At 36.0% G+C, this 18,692-nt stretch overlaps 1 protein-coding gene across 1 annotated transcript; it reads right to left on the bottom strand.

The window, feature by feature from the left end:
• Positions 1–1,821: 1,821 nt before the first annotated feature.
• Positions 1,822–10,058, bottom strand: ostm1 (osteoclastogenesis associated transmembrane protein 1). Its single transcript, XM_004083474.5, has 6 exons — positions 9,600–10,058; positions 8,121–8,235; positions 6,813–6,910; positions 6,639–6,743; positions 5,663–5,828; positions 1,822–2,737 (listed from the first exon to the last, which is right to left on the bottom strand). Exons 1-6 carry the CDS (start codon positions 9,963–9,965, stop codon positions 2,682–2,684), a joined length of 906 nt encoding a protein of 301 aa, XP_004083522.1. The 5' UTR covers positions 9,966–10,058; the 3' UTR covers positions 1,822–2,681.
• Positions 10,059–18,692: the final 8,634 nt, after the last annotated feature.

Here is an 18,692-nt window from a genome sequence, read left to right as displayed (position 1 = left end):
CCTTCCCCAAACTATAGCTGTTCCTTAAATATTCACCTGTTTTAGGTGTTAAGCAGCTGATGCAGGCATATAAACGAACCCTGCAATAGAAATTACATTTCTTTTCATTTGCTGAACTGGTGGAAGAAACAATTTTATTTTTCCTAAAGCTTGAACAACTGTTTGCTTAGTATTTAGAAGAAGAAGTTAAAAAGTTTCATTGATGCTGTGATGACCATTTGAAGGACGGCAAGAATCTCAAATACACAATTAAAAATGAATTAAAAAATAAAAAGTAGTATATTTTCTACTGCCTATGTTATTTGTGTTTGTTTTACATTTATCGCTGTTATTCATCTTTAAAAATCCCAAAAAAAGATCAAGATATTGGGGGGTTTTGGCACTGACTTTCCCCCTCGGTTCAGCCCGAATACAGCGGTGTTATTATTTTCTAAATCATGGCCTTGTATGAGTGGATTAAGAGCACAATCACCGTGCAGAATTAGACTATAATTAGTGGTGAATTGTTGTTTTTCTGCTCTGCAGTCAGTTCAGTGAGAAGGTAAATAAGCTGCCTTTGTTGTAGCAGTTTGTTATACAGAGATGATGACATTCAACGCAAAAAAAAGGATCAAATCTGCCACAGAATTTACTGACAAACTCACCAGAGACGGTTAGATAATGTCCATAAAATGTAATATTTTCGCAATTTCTGTGCAATAAAAAATCATCTGTCTTGATTCCAGTTTGCGTCAAACAAACATCTTTGTAAGGAAATAGATTTTATTGTTAAAGTACAAAGGTTTATTAAAATAAGACAAGGAGCAACAGATAAATAACAATTTCAATCACTTATACATGTATCGGTCAAGCTGCTTCCACCTCAGAAAAATGCAAATTGACAGAAAGGAATTTCTTCAAAAAAATTTGACACTACTTTTTTCTTTTCCAAAGGAGGAATACTTTATAAATGAAATAAATACCGGTATGTATTTGCTTGCATAAGAACCATTAAAAAGTCAGGATTAAACAAAGATAAATGCGTTTTGATTTTAAAATTTTGGCACATTAACTGCACTGAGCATAAATGTAGTCAACTTAAACTCCCAGTTGGAATTAAAGTGGAGGAATTTCCTGCATTTCAAACTCTTATTAGTCCGTCAGGGATCTAAATACTTCCTTCATCTATAACTTCCCACTAATTCTCTGAATCCATCCCTTCTGTCACGTGTCTGAATGCCTTGACTTCCACTCCTACTTCCAGATTTGAGCCAGTCAACACATTTTAAACAGTAGAAATGCTAGAAGAAAGGTTTTTCTGTTGGTCGCAGCTGAATTACACGACTACAAGGTGCTTATATTAGGCCCAGAAGAAAGCAAGAAGCCAAAGGCTTTAAAGGAACGAGTGCATCTAACAGTCTGAGTTCGGATGGGATTTCAGCTCTTTCCAGATCCAGTTTAATCTATTGATTTAATAATTTCATAAAGTGATATGGGACTGTGACGCATAAATAATTAACATCTAGAAAAATACTATTTCCTTGCAAACCTTGTTTTAGACAAACAACTTCCTCCAAAGGACTGAAAATGTTTTGACAAATTAAATTAATTATATTTCTCTAACTAAATCTGTTCTTTAATTTGTTTTGATCAAACCTTGAGGGATATTTTCCCTTTTTACTGCCTCCTGATAAACAAAAATATCTCGTTTGAATAAGAGGTTGTTTTTCTAATTAATTTTTGCTCTAGCTTTGCTTTTGTAACTAATTAAGAGTTTTAGGAGAAATATATATAGTAAGAACTATTGAAATGATCTATGAAATCAGAATAAAAAACATTCAGTTTGCCATAAAGCCATTTATTTAGGCTTATGCATCAGTGTACATTACTTCACAGCATATTCCTCATCTCTGCAGAGAAACTTTTAACAAATCACACATCAGTGGAAAAATGACAAGGAAGCACATTAAAAGCTTTATGCAACCACAAAAGAAAACTGACTAAAAAACAGGTGACATCATATTGTGGTCCTTTGGAGTGGTCTTGCATGGTGTGTCATGTCTTTATTTACTTCCAACCCCACCAACGTGCGGCCCCCTCCACCACCTATTACAGCAGATACATGTCACCACTAATGGATATCAAGTGCTTCCTTTTTGCAAGTCTCTTCTGCACATACATTAGAGACAGAAAACCCATTTCTTCCTCCATAAATAGAGCAGACGTGCACACTCACGCACACACACACACACAGGATTCAAACCCTTCATTCCATCCACTGACTGCAGGATGAAATGACCAGAAGATTGTGAAAGTTAAAAAGGAAGGAAAGCCCATTAGAGGATTAGGAGCCCCAAAAGCATTCATTAACCAATGCCTGGTTAGAAGTTGTAAAGTTGAATGCACATTGATTTGTATTCCTAAAGCATATTTCAACAAAAACAATCACAAAAAGGATAAAAATTCTGCATAGGTTTGTGCGTTACAAAGAGAGGACTTCATGAAAAATGACTGATGTTCCCAAAGTTAGTGCATGTTAAAACTGCATGCATGTGCGCTGCTGTTCAACATGTTTTTTGTTTGCTTTTTTTACTTCATGTAGGCCTCTGAATACTGTTTGGTACAAAAGAAACTGCAGGGCGGGCTGCTATTCACTCCTCTAGACTCATCAGGTAGACTCGAACGTGTTCAGCCGCTTCCTTTCAGCTCCGCTTGTCCTGAATGTTCATCAGACTGGAGTACGACTTCATCCGCTTCGCTGTAACGAGACAAGAATCCCCGAACAATTCAAATGTGCCACTTATGCATGAGCTGTGGGGAAAGAGCTTCCATTTTCACAACAAAACATTTAGTTTAAGTTAAACTTCATTAGAAAAAATGACTTACGCACATATTAAAAAACATGATTTTGCCAAATTTATCCAAGAATTTGAATAAAACTGATGTTTTTAGGACATAGTGGGGCCGTTGGCACAGAGCAACCCCACCCCCTTCCCCTTCCTGCCGATGAGAGCTTGGAACAGGGAGCTAGTTGCTCTACCTTACAAATAAGCTCTTTTTCAAACTGCATTTTTTTCCTCTGCTCCTGATTCTTAACAATTTGAAATAAAAATACTCTGAAATAAAGCTTAATTTGCTTAATATATGTCCTCCATCATCAGAAAAACGCCACAAGAACGTGTTAAAATCACAATTTTCATCAGAGTGAGTTTTTAAAAAGCAATTAAAATATTCCCTGTTGGTGTAAAGGTTGAAAATGTTAATTTATTTTTTTTAAAGAAATGCGTAACGAGTAGAAGCAAACAAAAGCTGCTGTGTTGACTGATGTGTCCGTTTTGATTTTTTTTTGTGATGAAAATGTGATTCCTCCACTTTGAAGAACAAAGTAAGAATTCATCTCTTTATGTCTATGAATTAATAATTGTAAAAAGAAAATAGGATAATGAATTAGGTTAAAAAGTAATAAATTAGGGACAATTTGAAACTACTTTTACATTTCCATGATTTTGGCAGAATGTGATGTCACAGATGCCTGCTGTTTCCTACAATACCCACCGGGCTTTGTGGTTAAACATCACAAAGTAATGTGGTTCGTTAAATTTCCGTCCCAAATACCTAACAATTATAGATAAGTCTACGTGTGTTCATGTTTGACTCTTTTATAACAGGGGGGTATTCCAGAAAGCAGATTATGCTAGTTACCATGGTAAGTTTGAGGCTAAGGAAGCGGATAACTTCAGCTTACAGTTCCAAAAAAGGAGGTATTTAAGTTGGATAAATTGGATATATATTTTCGAAAGCATTCTGTGTCAAAATGAAAATGGAAGTGAGATAGAAACTCGTGCGTTTACTTTGTCCGTTATTTTTCTCCAAGCGGAAACTCTTTTTTTGTTGATGCAGCCGTATTACTTTTTTGATGGACGTATAATCTTCATACGCCGTCATTAAAATCTCAGACTCCGTCTCACTGGAGTATAGCGCTCTCTTTTTTCCCCACGCGTTTCCATGGTGACTCCAGAAATCGGCGATCCATTGAGAATGACTTTATGTACTTGCCGTGCACACGCATTAACCCAGGGTTAACAAGTCGAGCGTAAATACGCTAACTCATATACGGTCTTTTGGAACCGACATACCCAGAGTAAGCAAGTTCAGGCGGATTTCAGCCAGAGCTCAGGGTTAAAGTCAGGGTAGTTTAAACATGCATCCTGGAATACCCCCCTGGAGTAACCATGGAGGTCCTTGTGGTTACTTGGTAAATTGCACAAAGTATTTTTAAAACATCATTCAATCTGCAAATCCAGTGTTTGTTTACATTCAACATTTTTTGTACTTTTCCACACATAAACTCCACATCAGTCAGAGTTTTAAGTAAAGCTGGAGTGAGTTTCAGATGGGAAACCCAAGAGGATGTCAGGCTACATTTACACAATGTGCAGGAAAAACTACATAATGACTTGTCTCTGAAGGATTATATAAGAATAACTAAAAGAATTTTAGTAAAATTGTTCGGATTTAGCACAACATATAGTTCATAGTGATTTACACAGCGTTTTTAGGAGCTGTCTGCGGTGCTGAAGCTCTAACCTGTAACACAAGCTGTTTTAAAAAGGAATAAATAATCATTTCAATAAAACACACAAGCAAAGTGGTCAAACATAAAATGATTAGTTTGATTGATTCAAAAGAAAATTTAATTTCTACAAGTTGAAAAAAAGTTTAATAAGTACACTACCGGTAGAAAAAAAAAGTAAAAATAAACTTTACTTCCTTTTTAAGTTAAGAATAAACTGGTTAACAATAAATATAAATATGTCATTTGAATTATTTTTTCTTTCTGAACTTAAGTTTCTTTCTGAAACTAAAATCAACAAAATGTGTTTTAAAGATAACCAGGTGTTTCTAATTTGACAAAGACATTATTATGCCAAAATATTTCGGGCTGTATGAATGTTTTAAAATATGAGTATAGCAAAAAAAAAACATATGGCCAATAACAATAAAATAAATCATTCGCTAGTGTCTTGGGGTTAAAATGAAATAATAAACAATTTGTTTGTTGTTTCACCTGTGCAGCAATGCAGCATGTTAAAAATAATCTTACAAACTGTTTATGTTAGAAATACTTTAAATTAAGAATTTTTAGCTGAGGCTGAGACATAAATCACAACATTTTACAAAATTTCACATGACTGTTTTAAACTAAATCAAAAAGTTGTTATATGGAAAACATGTTTATCACATGTTTAATTAAATAATTCAAACCCAACAAAAAGTTGAGTTTTACTTAGAAAAAGCATCCGTTTTAGTGAATAAAATTGAATAAATAAATTAACAAACTAGCTACGTTTAAAAAAAATGAGTAAAAAAAATTTTTTTTTACCCTTGAAATTGCTTGCAAGCTGTTTTTCCATGTTAGGAATTTTAATTAAAAAGAAGCTATGACATGGCTCTGAAAGCACTCAAGACAACATTTCAAACCTATGCTCCACTGAGTTTACCAATTTAGATGCAGAGTTTGGAGATTTTCTCAAGAATTGGTCAAACTTGGGAAACATCACATTTCTAATGAAACAAAAGGAATATTCCTGTTGAAAGTTGGCTGAAATGTTGTCGTTAAATCCTCCAACTTTTTCTTTAATAAAAAAAACATCATTAGTGATGAGAGGTACATGTCACTTACGATGGATGAGCTTGCGTTTCTTCTGCTCAGAGTGAAGGAAGCTGCTCAGGTAGAAGATGATGGGCAGAAAGAGCATAAAGCTGGACACAGCAATGACCGGCACGGTCTCGCCACGAGGCATGGAGCAGTTAAAGTTCTTGCTCCACAGAATACGAGTCATGTTCATCTGAAACAAGGCAGAGATGAATTTATTTGAACCAACTGCTTAGTTTTTTTTTAAGATGGAGTATTAATCCCACCATAAAAATAAATAAATAAACTGACGAGGATAAGTCTTAAAATTATGAAAAGACCAAAAAAGTCCTAATTTTACGAGAATAAAGTAGTAAAACTATGAGGAAAAAATTATAATTTATAAGTTATAAATTGAGAATTTACTAGATTAAAGTCTTACATTTTTAAACAATAGTATAATAAGAAAATATGAACACCAGAAATTTGGTGATTCAGTATGAGACTTGGAGAGCATTATAAGTGGTTACTTCAGTATTGGTTTCACAAAAAAGAAATTAGTAAGACTTTGAGTGAGTCAACATTGACTGATTGTTAGTATAAGGACCCTGAAAAGAGTTTGCAGGAATGTGGGTCTCTTCAGAAGAAAAGGGGGGGTCGGCAGAACAGATACAGAGGTATAAATGCACTGTGGCACATGGACTTCTATGATAAAACGCCATCAATGGCTGCACTGATGGATCCAGTCTGCACAATACTGTCGTAGTTTCTGACGATATTCTGCTGTTCAAAAAAGGTGGAAAGGCATTTGAAGTGTCAGAAGAAATCTCCACATTCTCAGGCTTATGCTCCATGAGGTGGTGAAGTAGCTAACAGATAGTTGGACATATAAGGAGTTTTACAAGACATAAATATAATTTTTAAAGAAACTAAACACTTGGATTATAAACCTGCAGGTCAGTGTAGTTCTGACATTTTATTTGTCTTAAAAAAGAAGGTCCATCTTTGCGTCTTACATACATACCGCATCTTCAACGTCAATGCACAGAGTCTTCTCCATGCTGCTGTAAAGCTCATTTAACCCCTTGTATGAGCTCTTACAGTTTTTGCAAAGTTCCGTGTGGTTCCCCTGTAGAGAAAAACAGTGGTCATTTGTGAAAACGTATCTGAAAACATCTGCTCAAACGTAAAGGTGTACCTGCTGGTACTTTTCAAAGCAGCTGAGCGTTTGGTTGAGGTTCTTCATAAAATGCGTTGTCTCGTTATTTACCCCCTGGAACTTCTCAGTGATGCAAACTATAAAAAATATTCATGAGAAAGGCCAGGTTACTAAATTTGAAAAGCAGAAGATATGTTTCATTTATCTTTCAAGATTTTAGCTTTTTGTCTTCCTAACTTATTTTTAGAGGGTCAATAAAAACTGGTTAATGTCTAAAATGGTTCATATGTAAAAATCTTGGACACTTTGCTTTTGGGGACCTGAGAGTTTTTACAGAGAAAGGGAGTTTTATTTTTATTTGATTTTTTCAGAAATGTGACGTTTTATAAGAATTTTCCACCTAAAATTCAAATGAAGTTATAGTAAATATTTTAGAGAAACTTTGATAAACACCCCTACAGGAGCTAATAAGGTCAAATTTATTAAAAGAAAAAAAAATTGGAAAGTTTTTAATCAGAGATCCAAATTAATGAAAGAAGTTTTTTTTTCTGGAACTAAACAATTGAGAGATTTTTAAAATGCTACAGATGAATCTTGTTGCCATCAGAAATTACAACATACCTTTTTAACCCCTTGACACCTACATTTATTTCCATGAATATGGAAAAAAAAACATATTTTTGGCTCTTTAGTAGATGCAAAATTAAGGTAAGTTTGGAGGATATTTAGGTCAATAGGCACCAAGGGGTTAAATCCAAAGAAATAACTTAAAAACACCTAAAACTCTATTGCTTCAAATATGATCATATTAGATGATTTTACTGTTTTGAATATTCAAATGATTAAAATAGAGAAGTAATATTATCTTATATAATATTTTATATTAGGAAAACCAGGAGGAACATTTATTAGAATTAATTAGGAACTCTTAAACTTAAACACAACATTTTTTGTACCTTTGAAAAATGTAAATTAATTAACCGATTTCTTATTATGAACTAAGTTTTAAGTACAGTTTTGTTAATTTTGTAAAGTCGCCCTTAACTTAACAAATTATCAATGCAGCCTTGCCTGCTTCTGTCAGAAAAGTAATTCAGTTTTTGTTTACCGTCAACTTCTTCGTGTGTTTTTCTTTTTCTTTTTGAGTATTTGGGGGTTTACAGATAGATATGGGTTAATAAAAAAAAAGGAAATCTTAATCTGAAATCAAATTATTAGTTTTTCCCACATTAAAAGAAAGATGAAATGTTCCTATAAAAGCGACGATCCAATGAATAATTGGTGAGATAATTAAATGTCAAATGATTCCAAACATCAGCCTAAAGACGTAGTTTCTTCTGTGCTTACAGTCACAGTTGGATTTTTCCCAGAGATCCTGCATGTTGCTGAAGAGCACGTAAACCAGCATCAGCCGGTCGCTGCGCATCAGGCTGTCCCTGCAGCTCTCATTACCAGGACCCATCTGAGGACGCAGAGGAGGAAGCGTTGAACATGATTGATCAATCAATGACTTTGAAACTATTTCTTGGCTAAATCTTTAGATTTTCTGATTTTTTTTCTGTCTTATTTTAGAAAACAGTCTGTCTACATGAAACCACAAACCTGGTAACAGGGATTAATCAGAAAACTGCACAGGTTCTGATGCATTTAGATGAACACATACTTACATGCAAGAGAACACAATTATGTTAATTAAAACATATCTTTAATCATTATATCCTTCATATAATTTTTTAAAGTGGTGTCATAGTAGCCTCCCAGTTACCAAAGCTCTATAGTAGCTTACTTATGTGTTTTTTTTTTAGCTATTCTTTTACTAAGAAGCTGTTTTTGACGGACATGGACTTCTTTTAACACGTAATGAGTGCTGTAGCATACCAGCTACTCCTTTTTTTGGATTATTTTCCACCACTTCTGGGTCGGAAGTATGACCTGCATGTGCATTGTTTTCACGATCAGCTCCAAAATGCTACCAGAAAAGCATTTAGAGATCGCACAGAGGATGAGGAGAGTTCGCAGTACTCTTAAAGAGTTTTTTTTTTTTTTTTTTTTTTTTTTGACAACATTGTTGCATCTGTCCTCTACTATGGAGTGAACTGCTGGAGGAGTGGATGCAGTGACAGGAACAGGAAGAGGATCGGGAAACTGGGGCAGCAGTTTGGCTTCGTTCTAGGACGTCCCCCAGAGTCTGTGACTCTAGTGGGTGGGAGGAGATTGTTAAGGAATTTGCAATCTATCATGGACAATTCTTTCCATCATCATCTTCTGCATGAGACTCTGGGTGCACTGAGAAACTTCTTCAGTCAGAGGCTTTAATACCTTGCTGCACAGATCTTTTCTTCCAGTCAGTTTTAGACTGAAAGGACTGGACAATCATTATTTTTAGTATTGCTTTAAGTGTATTTTTGGTGTTATTTAAAATCTGTTTGCTGGTTTTAATGGGGCTAGGCCAGGTTATATGACAATGTCCCCTTTGTGGGATCAATAAAGTTTTCTTTAATCATATATCTGATATTCCACTTTCTTCCTGCATGTGTCCAAAAACTAACTGAGCAACAAATCTGGAGAAAATCTCAGGAGTGTCAATCCGATTTTTTAAAACAATATAACTGACATAATCGGATTTTAAAAAGGGATTGATTTTGATTACAGATTCACTTGAATAATCTGTAAAGGCAATAATTCTTCCCTTTCAGACAGCTGACCGTTGAGGCGTTTCCTGTATTTTCTCAGTCATGTCACAACCTCGTGATCCATGATTGCACACCAAACAGGGCCTGCTCCACCTTCTGCGACCAAACTAGAAGAACCGGGACTAGTGTTTACCTGGTCGGATGAGATGTTCATGTAGGCGTTCAGCAGACTCCCATAACCAGAGTAGCACTTCATGCAAACCCTGACGGGTCTAGCAGCAGGAACCAAGCACTTCACATAGTCAGAGTAACGCTGGCTGAAGATACTTAGCAACTCCAGGCAGTAGTTGCTGATCTCCAGGTCCTCAGGGAAGGAAGACATCAAACTGAGGGGGACAAACGAGTCCGCAAGAAGAGAGCTGGGGACGCGGGGTAAACCCGGCGAGTCAGGTCTTACCTGGTCCCCCGAATCTAAAGACGTCCCTTCGTCACAGTTTACAAACGCGCAAATATTTATTACAAAAAACACAAAAATCAAACAATTTCCGCAGGGCGACATTACGAGAAAGAGACGCCGAGGAGACTTTTGTTGCCACCCCAAAACAACCAATGACTTCCTCGTTTTCGGCCACAGAGATCATGTGACTCAAACGTGAATTCCCGCGAGACTTCCGAAAACAAGGACGTTTTTTTTCCTTCCAATGTTTCCTTTTTTCTGTGTAGCATCTTTTTATCTTCACCTCTTTACCCTTTTTTTAAACTTTTTGAAGAAGATAAAATAAAAAATGTTGCCTTTTAATGCTTTGTTTTCATTTATTTTCAAAAGTAATATATTTGCATTTTGTTTTCTTTAAAAAACAAAATCTGCTTTGAAAACATTTGTTTGACCTGACATATCGTGTTCATTAAAGAAAGCCCCCCCCCCCCCCCCAAAAAAAACCCCATACACATATTGCTATTTATTCAATGTGATTTTTTTCCACCTACACTTACGTCTATTTAGGTATGATAATAGGCTACATTTCACTGAGTTTCCAAGTTTGAATATAATTGTATATGAAAAAATATATAAAATATTTCTTCTTTTATTATTTTATATTAGTTCTGTAAATATAAAATGGGCTATTCACAGTCAAAGATGAATTTACTTGTCAATATTAACAATATTGTAACAATGTAGTAACAATATTACTGTGATGCCTATAAAATAATGTGTTGTTTCCACACATTCCACACATAAAGTTGCTATTAAGTTCTAACATATTTGTATGTCATGTCATTGAATACAAAGACCATCATAAATTCCACTTCAAAAGTATCAGGATTTCAGTTAGAGTATTCAGATCATTTTCAAAGAAATTGCATCACTTTACAAGTACCGGTAATCAGATTATTCATTTGTGCCTTTAAAATTGTGAATCTGAGTGTGGATGGATGGATGGATGGATGGATGGATGGATGGATGGATGGATGGATGGATGGATGGATGGATGGATGGATGGATGGATGGATGGATCGATGGATCGATGGATCGATGGATCGATGGATCGATCGATCGAGACAGTCAAAGTAATTAGATTAAATTTAAATAAATCAGATTCCAGCTAAGATAATTACATCACATTTAAATTTATTACAATATTTTACATATTCAATTATACAGTAAAAAAGATACCAGATGACATTCAAAGTCAGGGTTTGCCTACTCTATATTGTAATGTGATTACAATACAAGGAGCTGATAAAACTGGTTTTTGGATTGTTTATTTTTTAGAAACATTGTATAATTTTTGTGTGGGTTGTTCTTCTTTTTCTCCTTTTTAAAGCCCTTTGGTCTTTTGAATTGGGCACATAGAGACAGATTGGATTAGAGTGATGCAAAGGCTTAAAAAGGTAGGATGGTGCTGATTTTTCTTTACTATTCTCTGGTAAAGTATTTATTTTCTTAATCATTTGTTTGCTTTAAAGAAGACCACCATGTTTCATCTCTTGCCTGTAAGCAAAAGTTATGTTAATGGCAAAGTAGCATGTTTTGGGGGGAATCTGACTTCAAGATACGACTTTACAGGCAGGTGAAAAATCAGTGCAAAGAGAAAAGAAGTGGCCCTTCCTCCGTCTCTCCTCAGTTATTTGCAGGTTCTTGACACCATACAATTTTACATTGTGCACACGGCACGCAACAAATAATCACAGAGTCAAGGTAAACGATTTGGGCTCCAATCCTGATTGTGATAATTGTCAAAAATGCCTCACTGGAGTGAGCGACTGCAGTCAATGGTTGTTAATGTGAAATTAGTGGCTCTTGATAACTTGCAGGCCGCAGCAATTCAACAGTCATCAGAGCCTAATGAAAATAAGCGGGGAGAGAATGCGTGCAATCTTGATGCCTGCGTTAGAGGCTACTCCTCTTATAATTCTGGCCCCTGGTGCTCTCCACGCTGCACATGGCGACTCATTAACTCTTCTTCTCTGGATCAGAGTTCACCTAATTGTTCAGATGTTCCTCATTCCTTTATGTTTTTCTGCTCTAGCACCTAAAAATAGATGTGATTGCAGATTTGAGCTGTTATATCTCGTATTTCACAGAAAATTAAATGCTATAGTATATATTATCATCGTCAAGAACGATTTCTGCCTTATGGATCCTTAGGAAGTTTCACTGCCATATCATAGCTATGTGAATTGAAAGGCCTTCATTAGCATGTGACAGACTGAAAACCAAGAGGACATAAATCAATAATTAGGCCCTCAAATTAGACAATGTGATGATGGGAGTCCTTCAGGAACTCTGCCTGCCAAGCTCTTAGTGATTTGGAGAGTAATGTTCAGTTAACATATATAAAAAATGCCATGAATATCCAGAAGACTAAGAAGTTTCCAACAATCTTTTTTTACACATGACAGCAATATCAACAAATAGCAAGCAAGTGTAAAAATATATTTAAGTAAAACCCCAAATAAACCAAAATATGTATAAGTGACCATTATCTTTTTGATAATGGCATGGCAACTGAAAAAATATACATTTGTCTGTGTAAATGTAAATGGTTTTTTCAAAAATCTTGATTTTCTACTTCCTAGAATGTTCATTCCCTAGAATGTAAGAACTCTTTTTTCTAGTTTATTATGTAGTTTGAAATCAAATCTGATTAAGAGATATTTGAAAAAAAACAAATCAAAAGCAGTTTTAAAAGTATATCTAAGCATTTTTCTCAACTTTGTATTTCTATTATTTTAGATCAAATGTTTTCACGTGTGTGGTAAAAATAAACTTCTTAGAGAAATCACAGGTGGTTGAAATGTGGCTTTGTTTAAACCTTTTGAAAACATTTATATTTAAAAAACTATTTTTGTAAATACATTTTTAAGTTTTATGACATTTAAAACCATTATGCACTGATTGTTTGATAGTCGCTTTAGTTTTGGCTAAAGTTGGTGGAATTGTGGAAAACGAAAGGAAAAATGTCATGGATTATTACACATTTAAGGTGAATATTTTTAAACCAATGAATTACTTTTGAGGAATTTCCCATTGTAATGCTACAAATCAGAAATAAACTTACAGTAACTGGTCTTAAATATACTAGTTATAAATCTGCATTGGGGAAAATGTGTTAGTTGTTCTCTGCAAGAACCAAATCCAGTGTTTGCTGTGATGACGGCAGTTAAAACTCAAATTAAATAATAATTTCAGATTAATTTTATTGCAAGTTGGATGTATTTTGTTTACTAAGCAAAACAGATGACCTTGTGAAAGTGCGTAAAGGGTTAACCCAAACCTGCTAGCCTAACACGGGGAGTGAAAGTAACTTTAAAGCTATGCAGAAGTTATTTTTTTTATCTTTTGGGCCGGCCCTAATCTGCCAAAAACCTCATTCTTTCATCAGAGAACTGTGGCTCCTTTCTTGCCACCCCCCCTCTCTATACAACATAAAGTCAGACTGCATTTAATGGTTATGTCAGGATGAGAGAGGGCCTTTTCTTCTTCTCCTTTTCCCCCAAATTTTGCCCTATTCGTCGTGTGAGTCTCCCAACCCGCAGGGACCCCCATATTCTTCTTTGGCGTCTGACTCGCATCACAAACTAACCCCGATTTTCACCACTTTTCTGGGAATCGCAGGGACTGATAATAGAGATTTCGCTTTCATTTTGTACGCTTGACTTGGTTATTGTTGCTTTTCTCCTCTCCCGTGATTCTCCCCTCCTTCAGGGATTATCCCTGACTTTGCTCGCAACACCGGCCGCCAAAGTGCCCCTGAAGATGACAAGTGATGCAGATCAAGGCCGGCCCATTCTGCAGACTTTGAAAAGACTCGAGCTGAGGCGGGTTCATGTGGGGGAGTTTTAACTGAACTAACCAATGCTCTTCAGTATTTGAGCTTTTTTTTTTCTCTAAATACAAGATTTCAGATTGCTGACAGGGATGGGATTAAGAAAGAAAAATCTGTAACTGATCAATATGTGTAAATGTAGTAGACACAAAACTTCATATGGTGAATCTGTTCATGATGAAAACTGCATCATGATCACAAAAGTTTGCTGCATTTAAAGTTAATGGTTTGAAACATGAAGTTTAGTTTGGAATCAGGAATAAGATTTCAAATTTGTAATGATCTACTTTGACATTAAAAGGACGCTTATTATGGTTAAATAAATGTTTTATTTTGCTTATGTTTTCAGTGATATCCTTGATTTTGGATTGGATTTGTGTGATTGGATTCCTAATGGCTCGATGGAAGAGCTAATGATAAATAAAATATGTAGTTTATCGATTTCCCTTTCATTTATATACTTGAATGCATTCACTTTTGAACCAAAAAACTAAAATAAATTAAGTTTAAAGCAGTCAGATAGAGTTTTAAAGAACCCTAACTTTATGGAATCATTTATTATGATGATTGTGGAGCAAATAAACAAGTATTTAAGCTGCTTTTGTTTGATCTAAACTTGAAACTGGGAATTGTTTTATTTTTTATTTTTTTGTTAAACTGAAAAAACTAAACTAATCAAATAGTATTTTCTTAAAGTATCACAAGTATTGTGTTTTACTCTTTTTTTGTGAAACTATTTTGTCAGTTTGAAATGTATCCTTGCCTGTGGCAAACATTCATTGAATAATACAGAAATAACAGAACATTGGTTCTTTTTAAGCGTGTTTACAGATCTTTCACGGAGGCTGGTTTAGGGGGTGGAGTCACCTTTTTAGCCCAACCCTCAATGAAGCTTGGCTTTTTCAAAATTTGTTTTACTGCTTTGCACCTACAAGTTACAGAAAATGCAATATAACTGTCTTAATAAAACCTGTAAACCTTTTTTTCAGGTGTTTCTTTCTGAAACAACCCATTGCAGTATTCAATAAGTAAAAGATAAATCTTTCACAAAGATTTTTTTTTCTTTCAGAAAGTTGCAGGTTTAGAGAAATCCAATAAAAATGAGGGGGAGACAACAAAGTTATTTGACAGTTTGTTCTGCAATCGTCTGTGTGTTTGTTGGCTAGATATGAAAAGTCTAGATTGTGCTTGTATGGAGAGGGGATAATGACCAAACACGCAGCCAACAGCAGTGACATAAAAGCTGCATTGACTTCCTAACTGCGGGTTGTCTTTGGTGGAAGGTCCCTCTCCCTGCTTAGCCTGCTCCCCCAGACCGTCACTCCAAGAGGGAGGACCACTTGTTTCATAACAAGACGCGAAACTGACTTTTTTCAGCTCCAGTGAACTGGACATAAACCCCGACTGACAACCTCCAGTGCCCAAACAGAAAAGAGAGGAGAAGGTGGGTTGGGACAGAGAGAGGTGGGGGCAACACCAGGCTGACTAAATGGAGTTGTTATCCACTTTATACCTCACAAAAAACAAAGATAAATCATTTTCAAGCAAAGAACACCAGCACTTATCTTCAATGAAACTTTTTCTCTGATGTTTTCCAGCTTTTTAACAATTTATCCTTTCTGGTCTGCTCCCTGAGGGCCACCACCACCCCTGAGGGCCACCACCACCCCTCCCACTCAGACTTCAGTGTGTTACAGCGATGAAAGCACGACGTGCTGTAAATGTAATGGGCTGGGGGGTGATTGTTTCTGACAAGCAACAAAACACATCGCTCCTCCCCTCAAATTAGTCCCCCAGGAGGGGGTGGGGTGAGGGGTTCACGTCCCAGGAGACGCATGAACACAACAGCATGCCAGCATATGCAGGAGCATGCAGGCATCTCTCCTCCTTTGCAGGTACAGATGATGGAGAAGGTTTTTTTTTTTTTTACCACACCTCTGTACCTAGAAAAACGAAAATTTTGTTGCATGTTTTGCAAAAGATCCTTTAATTTTAAATAATAAGGTTCATTTTTCCACAGTAATCAAACTTAAAACAGTCTATGAACAGAGAGGTTTTATTGCATGAAAATGATCAATTTTCTTGGATTTTATTTTATTTGCTAGAAAACAAAACTTTCTGTAGAGTTAAATACTTTTATTCAAGGGGTTTATTGAGTTAAAGTTACCATGACCAAAATAAAACAAACATGGGTAGTCATTTATTTAAAAAAAAAATTATCATACTTAATCTCCTCTGAGAAAAAGACTCTGAACCTTAAAGTTAAAATACTGTAATGCTGGAATATTGTGATCACATAGACTAATATAGGTTTGAAAGATTAAAAACCACATTTGTTGCTTTAATCTAATTTTTTACTGGGATTAGAATTATTAAAAATCTATTTTTTGTAATGATATTTTCATAAACAGTGTAATTTGAGCAAACTAAAATGCTAAATAAATGGCAACAAGTTGCTTGTTTTCTAAGACTTAGAATAAAACAGAATCCTTCTTTTCTGTCACTGTCCACATGTGTAAAGAGACTAAATGTCATCACCATATCAGTAAAACAAAATAATAACAATATGAACATAATACAAACATGTGGGTCAGGGGTGTCCAAACCTTTTGCAGAGCGCCAGATTTGGTAAGGTGAAAATGTATGACGCTCCCGACACTCTTTGAACGGAATTTAGCCAATCACAATACAATAATCGTACACACAGTTAAAGTGCTGGGGGCTGCCTGTTATTAATTGTGTGAGCTTGCGAGCCTGTGAACACAGGCCGCCGGACTTTGGACATGCCTCTCAGTAAGTTGAATAATATTATGGTAATTAAGTTGAAAAAATGTATAATGCAAATAAATAAAACAGAGAGGGGAGATATTTTTGGATTGTTGTTTGCAGTCATTATCATTGATAGGTATCTTGTTTGTTAGCAGGAGTTGAGCTTTAAAGAATGGCTCGATTTGTCAACAAGCGAGTTGGAGGAGTGGTGGGGGCTCAGCCTGTATGGGGACGCCTCTCCTGCTCGGCGAGAAAAGGATTTGGCCCAGATGCAGGCAGAGATGTTAACTTTGAGTGGCCCCTGTGGCTCAAGCTCAGTACCCCCTCTTTCTTACTTCCCAAGCCCCCAGGTTGCCTTTGCATGACATCATTCCCAAACTATGCCCCCCATACCCATGTGAATCTGAGCTGTCACAATCAGCAGCTGCCCCCCCCATTAAACTGTACTGCTCTTGCGAACCCATACGTCTCCCCCCTCCATCCTCCTTTTCTTCCTCACTTCTTCTACCACCAATCTCCTCCCTTCTTCTTCTTTTTTAACCCCCAGAAAGGCATTGTTTGAGTCAAGGCTTGATCAAAAAACTGTTGCCCGCCAACCACAGGGCTTTCTGTAAATTCAATAAGGCCACCTTAAAGATTTTCCTAATTAATGGATGACATCTTTGGCTGGAGGAGAGGCGAGGCATTCTGCTCCAGCTCGCTCTTTGTTCGCCTCCTAATTAACTTTCCTAGGTCACTCAGGTCCCCGCAACCTGAGAGTGAAGAGCTCCCATTGAGGAGGGAGTTGTAAACTTACTTTTTTTGCCTCGGCACTTAAAAGGGGAAAGCAAGTATAGGGAACAGAAAATATCCTATTTAAGTCCTTTGTGAGTGAACTGCTTGCACATGTTCCAATAAAGGAAGTCTTCTAAATAAGCTGCCATGTTGCTCTCCGCTCCCCCCCCTCTTTTTTCTCCCTTATCCCACCTCTTTCACTCTGAGCTCCACAGAAAGGTTATGAATGATAGCTCTGGGTTGAGGGGGGTAAAGGGCCAAAGGACAGCATCTGGGCATTGTGGGATTGTGAGCATCTAAAACTTTGAGGGAATCTGAGGATGGGAACTTGCTGAGCTGCTGGGTGGTGGGGTGGATGATGGAGAAAATGTGGTGAATATGAGAAAAAAATAAGTGCCTCTTTGCCCTCATTATTGTTTGGGTGTTTCTAAAGGACCCCATGCCCTCCCAGCTGCTTTCATCAGTTCTTAAAAAAATAACTAAATAACAGAGACGCTTTCACATTACATACAACCTGTTTGTTAATCGATGTCATCTCTCTTAATTTGTTGACAAATTAAAAAATCAATTATTCGAAAAAATGTTATAACTGACCTGTCCTATTGTTCTGTCTCACCTAAATGAATTATTATTACTATGATGTTTCTTTTTCAAATTCTTCTGCACCCTTTAAAGCCCCATCAGGGGCAGCAAATAAACATCCCTGTTTTTAGAAAGAAGCACATCAACAACGTGGAGGTCTAGTGTCAAAGGTCAAATCATCCTTGCTTATTTTTATTTAATTTCCAATATGCAAATGGAAAAAGTCAAGATAAAAGAAAATTTCTTAACAACAGAGTTTAAACAATGACAAAAAAATAGTGAAAAATGTGGATATTATTTCAAACAAAGCATTTTGGGCATATCGGAAAGGGAAAGGGAGTGGGCAGAAGCCGAGCTTATTTTTTACTGTTTTTAGGACTGTTTGTGTGATGAAACTGCCTTCCGACTGTTTTTATTATCCAGTTTTTTATTATTATCCAGTTTCATTTAGGGGAAAAATGAATGCATTTTTGTGGGATACGGAATGACCAGGGGACTTTCTTAACAAATGAAGAAAACTTCATAAAGGGACTCGTTAAAGACCTTTACACTGTTGTTTGCTGGCAAAAATCACAGATCCTAACTAACATTACAGAATATTTTTTACAATCTTTTAAATATGAAAGGAAAATCTACCTTCACATCTCCTTGTTTGACAAATTACTCTCAGAACATATGCTTATTTGTGAGTGTCACAAAATAGATTTTATTTTAGGTCAAATGTGTGAGCAAACACAAGACAAAACCCCCTCCTGCTATGTTTCATATTTTTTTTCTAGAAGGCATAAATCTAGAGGTCAGTTTCCAACAGATATTGCCACAACATCCAC

Source organism: Oryzias latipes, chromosome 24 (assembly GCF_053564925.1).
Source record: "Oryzias latipes strain Hd-rR chromosome 24, Olatipes_Hd-rR_3.1".
NCBI classification, from domain to species: domain Eukaryota; kingdom Metazoa; phylum Chordata; class Actinopteri; order Beloniformes; family Adrianichthyidae; genus Oryzias; species Oryzias latipes.
This window is presented reverse-complemented; position numbering and strand designations above follow the sequence as displayed.

Bases quoted from the DNA above. Each gene is read 5' to 3' on its own strand.
- ostm1 (XM_004083474.5), bottom strand. From the start codon at position 9,965: ATGTCGCCCTGCGGAAATTGTTTGATTTTTGTGTTTTTTGTAATAAAT. The intron at 5,829-6,638 runs GTATGTATGTAA...GCCTTGTTTCAG, and splicing joins GCATTGACGTTGAAGATGCG to ATGAACATGACTCGTATTCT. The intron at 2,738-5,662 runs GTAAGTGACATG...GTCTCGTTACAG, and splicing joins GAAACGCAAGCTCATCCATC to CGAAGCGGATGAAGTCGTAC.